General features: G+C 55.5%; 1 protein-coding gene across 1 annotated transcript in view; it reads left to right on the top strand.

Moving 5' to 3' along the window:
• Window positions 1-259: 259 nt before the first annotated feature.
• LOC122547828 (synaptotagmin-11-like) overlaps window positions 260-4,387 on the top strand; it is a gene marked incomplete at its 5' end in the record, with an annotated part of 9,660 nt that continues 5,532 nt past the window's right edge. Inside the window, one exon of the mRNA XM_043686404.1 lies at window positions 260-1,132. Within this exon, the coding sequence (XP_043542339.1) occupies window positions 260-1,132 (873 nt within the window). The remainder of the gene's footprint in view (window positions 1,133-4,387) is intronic.

Below are 4,387 nucleotides of genomic sequence, written 5' to 3'. Positions count from 1 at the left end.
GATGTGTGGGGTTTGTGGGGGGTATTGCGGGGACGGTGATGTGGGAGGGGTGTGTGGGGGGTATTGCGGGGACGGTGATGTGTGGGGTTTGTGGGGGGTATTGACGGGACGGTGATGTGGGAGGGTAGTGTGGGGCATTGAGAGTACGGTGATGTGTGGGGTTTGTGGGGGGTTGTGTATTGCAGTGGGTTGTTGAGCGTGGACGCCATCTTGTTACTACCTTGTCTCGCTGACCCCAGTCCTCTCCTCTCTCTGACAGACATCTCTCCCATTGTGGCGGGTTTTATCGGGGCCACGGTGCTGGTAGTGTCGGCCTCTCTGACTCTGTTTGTATGGGCGTGCTGTCACCACCGGCAGCCCAAGCTGTCCAAGAACCCTCCATACCGGTTTGTTCACATGCTCAAGGGTATCAGCATCTACCCCGTGGCTCTGAACAACAGGAAGGTGGTCTCTGGAGTCCACCGTCAGAGCTCTGGGCAGCCGCTATGCGGAGTGCCAGAGCACTCGGAGAATGGGACCGTGCCTCCAAACTGTACCCCCTTCCCCGACCAGCTGCAGTTCACCACTGAGTATGAGAAAGGCCCAGACACTGTGTCCTCCTGCCCCAGAGACAGCAGCAGCAGCAGCAGCACCAGCCCCTCTGAAGGCCCGACCCCAGTGTCCCCAGCGTCCGGAGTCCAACTGGGTACCCTCTGCCTGTCGGTGGACTACAACTTTGTGAAGAAGGCCCTGGTGGTGAGCATTGAGGAGGCCCGAGGCCTACCCGTCGTGGACGAGACCACCCAGAGCTCGGACCCCTACGTCAAGATGACCATCCTGCCCGAGAGAAAGCACAAGATAAAGACAAGGGTCCTCAGGAAGACTCTGGACCCCGTCTTTGACGAGACTTTCAGTTTTTATGGGATCCCGTACAGCCAGCTACAGGAACTGGTCCTTCACTTCCTGGTGCTCAGCTTTGACCGGTATTCCCGTGACGACGTGATTGGGGAGGTCACTGTCCCCTTGGCAGGCCTCGACCCTGCCACCAGCAAGGTGCGACTCACCCAGCAGATCCTCAAGAGGAACATACAGGTAAGGGCACTGCACAGATCCAGTGGATCCCAATCTGAGGGGATCTACGGGCGGCCGAGCCGTGACAGCATCCTGACTTCCCCAAGCCTTCGCGACTAGGCCTCAACAGAATAGGCCAACCCACTCAGGCCGAAAGCAGAGTTTCTTCACTTGGATGGTGATTGGTTCAGGGCACAGTCACCCGTCAAACACTCCCAGGACAGGGACAGCACCGGGTTAGATACAGAGTAAAGCTCCCTCTACACTGTCCCCCCATCAAACACTCCCAGACAGGGACAGCATGGGTTAGATACAGAGTAAAGCTCCCTCTACACTGTCCCCCCATCAAACACTCCCAGGGACAGGGAAAGCACAGGGTTAGATACAGAGTAAAGCTTACTCTACACTGTCCCCCAAACACTCCCAGGACAGGGACAGCATGGGGTGAGATACAGAGTAAAGCTCCCTGTACACTGTCCCCCCATCAAACACTCCCAGGGACAGGGAAAGCACAGGGTTAGATACAGAGTAAAGCTTACTCTACACTGTCCCCCATCAAACACTCCCAGGACAGGGAAAGCACAGGGTTAGATACAGAGTAAAGCTTCCTCTACACGTGCACAATGACACACACACTCAAACACATAAGCACCCACACGTGTACTTACATACATGAGTAGATGCATGCAAACGTGTCTCCACACATCAACACGTAGCCATGCACACAAACCGAGACATACGTCCCCACCACCATCGCGTGTGTATTTGTACACACACGTTCTTACATACACGTGTGCACATGCATACAGACACACAGCCATGAGCATCCCTTGTGCTGCTGTATTAGGGGGAGGAACCATTAGAAACATTGAGAGTGTGGTGTTGTGTGGGGGGTGTGTGTGTGAATGAACATTCGGCTCTCACTAACTATCAGACTGGGGATGAGCTGCAGCACTCGGTCCTTCCCCATGGTGCAGGAAGGTGAGGTGCTGAACAGTGACCATGTCAGACTGGGCCATCTTTCCATCCTGCAGCAGAGGGTAGGCACACACAGCAACCTCCCCTTCCAAACCCCAGCTGGGTGTCTCTCAGCACAGCACAGCACAGGGCTACCTTCCTGAGACACCAGCTGGGCCATATTCTGGGAGCGGTACAGACTGTGGGTAAACTACAACAGCTCTGCAACACAGCACTGTGGGGGGGGGGGGGGGGGGGGGGGGGGGCCAGTGTCATAGCAGAGACAGACCCAAACCAAACCAAACTCCAGACTGACAGCACATGGGTCAGCGCTGAGGGAGCAGGCAGTCAGAGGATCAGTGCTGAGGGAGCGGGCGCTGACAGAGGTTCAGTGCTGAGGGAGCGCTGCGCTGTCGGAGGGTCAGTGCTGAGGGAGTGGGCACTGTCGGAGGGTCAGTGCTGAGGGAGTGCCGCACTGTCGGAGGGTCAGTGCTGAGGGAGCAGGTGCTGTTGGAGGGTCAGTGCTAAGGGAGCGGGTGCTGTCAGAGGGTCAGTGCTAAGGGAGTGCCGCACTGTCGGAGGGTCAGTGCTAAGGGAGCGGGTGCCGTCGGAGGGTCAGTGCTAAGGGAGCGGGCGCTGTCAGAGGTTCAGTGCTGAGGGAGTGCTGCGCTGTCGGAGAGTCATCGCTGAGGGAGCGGGTGCTGTCGGAGGGTCAGTGCTGAGGGAGTGCTGCGCTGTCGGAGGGTCAGCGCTGAGGGAGCGGGCACTGTCGGAGAGTCATCGCTGAGGGAGCGGGCGCTGTCGGAGGGTCGGTGCTGAGGGAGTGCTGCGCTGTCGGAGGGTCAGTGCTGAGGGAGTGGGCACTGTCGGAGAGTCATCGCTGAGGGAGCGGGCGCTGTCGGAGGGTCGGTGCTGAGGGAGCGGGCGCTGTCGGAGGGTCGGTGCTGAGGGACATGATATTTTCAAGATGTAAGATGAAGTGAACCCCTCTCTATCAGTGCAACACGCTCAGCGACTGTCCCCTTTGAGTGTGAACGGGGAAATAAATCGCAGATAAGTGGAGGGTAGAGCTGAAAGATATTTGGCCAGGAGCGTCGGTGGTGGAGGGGCAGTGTGGGGAGATGCAAAATTGAAATGCAATGAGCGTCTGTCGATTCTGGAAGGTTCTGGTAGCTGCCTAGAGATCGGTTAGCTGGTGTCAAACTGCAGGCAGTTGGATAAAGAGGAGAAATTCGGGAAACAATAGTGAGGATTGTACAGGAGGATGACGTCAAGGTCCCAGTGTTGTGTGGGAACAGCTAACCAGAGGCCTACACGCGTTAAATGGAGAGGGTTGCCGGGGCAACCGAACAATGGGAAATGCGTTGGGTGCAGAGTATATTGTACTTCTTTGACAGAGGTGAGTCCCCGACCCTCCCCTCGCGGTAATTAGGAGGGGCCAGCCCTGTCCCGTGCCCCGTTGTTCTCCTGTAGGCCCGGGGCCTTGAGTTGGCCGGAAAAGACTCAGGGTCTTGCACACTCCCCTCACATGACCCCCTCACTCTGCCCAGTCTGTCTGAGCTTTTCCCCATTCGCCACTGAATCCAGGTATCAGCGTGTGGCTAAACAGTAGGCCATTCAGCCCATCGGGTTTGGCGTGCCCGACCACCATCTCAGTGCCTTGCTCTCACACGTTCCCGATATGCCCCATACACCTCCAGCCTGCAGAGAACATGTTTCTCTCTCTTTCCCTTGAATATATACATGACTTGGCCTCCACAGCCTTCTGCAGTAGAAAATCCTACAGGTTCACTATTCTGTGAGTGAAGAAATATTTCCTCATCTGGGTCCTAAGCAATCTACCCTGTGTCCTAAGGTTATCGCCCCCTCATTCTGTACTTCCTCATCTGGGTCCTAAACAATCTACCCTGTGTCCTAAGGTTATCGCCCCCCTCATTCTGTACTCCCCAACTGGGGAAACATTTTCTCTGCATTGAGTCTGTCCAGCCCTGTGAGAATTTTAGATATTTCAATCAGATCACTTCTCATCCTTCTAAATCCTACTGAATAAAGATGCGGTTGAACCAATCCTCTGCTGCACTTCCTCTCTAACAAAAACATCCTCTCTTAACAAAGCAGACCAAAACTCCGCACAATACTAGAGATATGGTCTCACCAAGAGCCTGTACAACTGCAGTAAGGCATCCCTATCCCTGCTCTCAAATCCTCTTGCAATCAGGGCCTTTGTAACTGTCTGCTGCGTCAGACTGGTGTACATTGACACCCATCACCCTCTGTACACACACTATATATCAAAAACAGAAGTTGCTGGAAAAGCACAGCAGGTCTGTGAAGAGAAATCAGGGTTAACGTCTCAGGTCCAGCGACCCTTCCTCAGAAC

This window comes from Chiloscyllium plagiosum, unplaced genomic scaffold, assembly GCF_004010195.1.
Source record: "Chiloscyllium plagiosum isolate BGI_BamShark_2017 unplaced genomic scaffold, ASM401019v2 scaf_14665, whole genome shotgun sequence".
In the NCBI taxonomy this organism is placed as follows: Eukaryota; Metazoa; Chordata; class Chondrichthyes; order Orectolobiformes; family Hemiscylliidae; genus Chiloscyllium; species Chiloscyllium plagiosum.
This window is presented reverse-complemented; position numbering and strand designations above follow the sequence as displayed.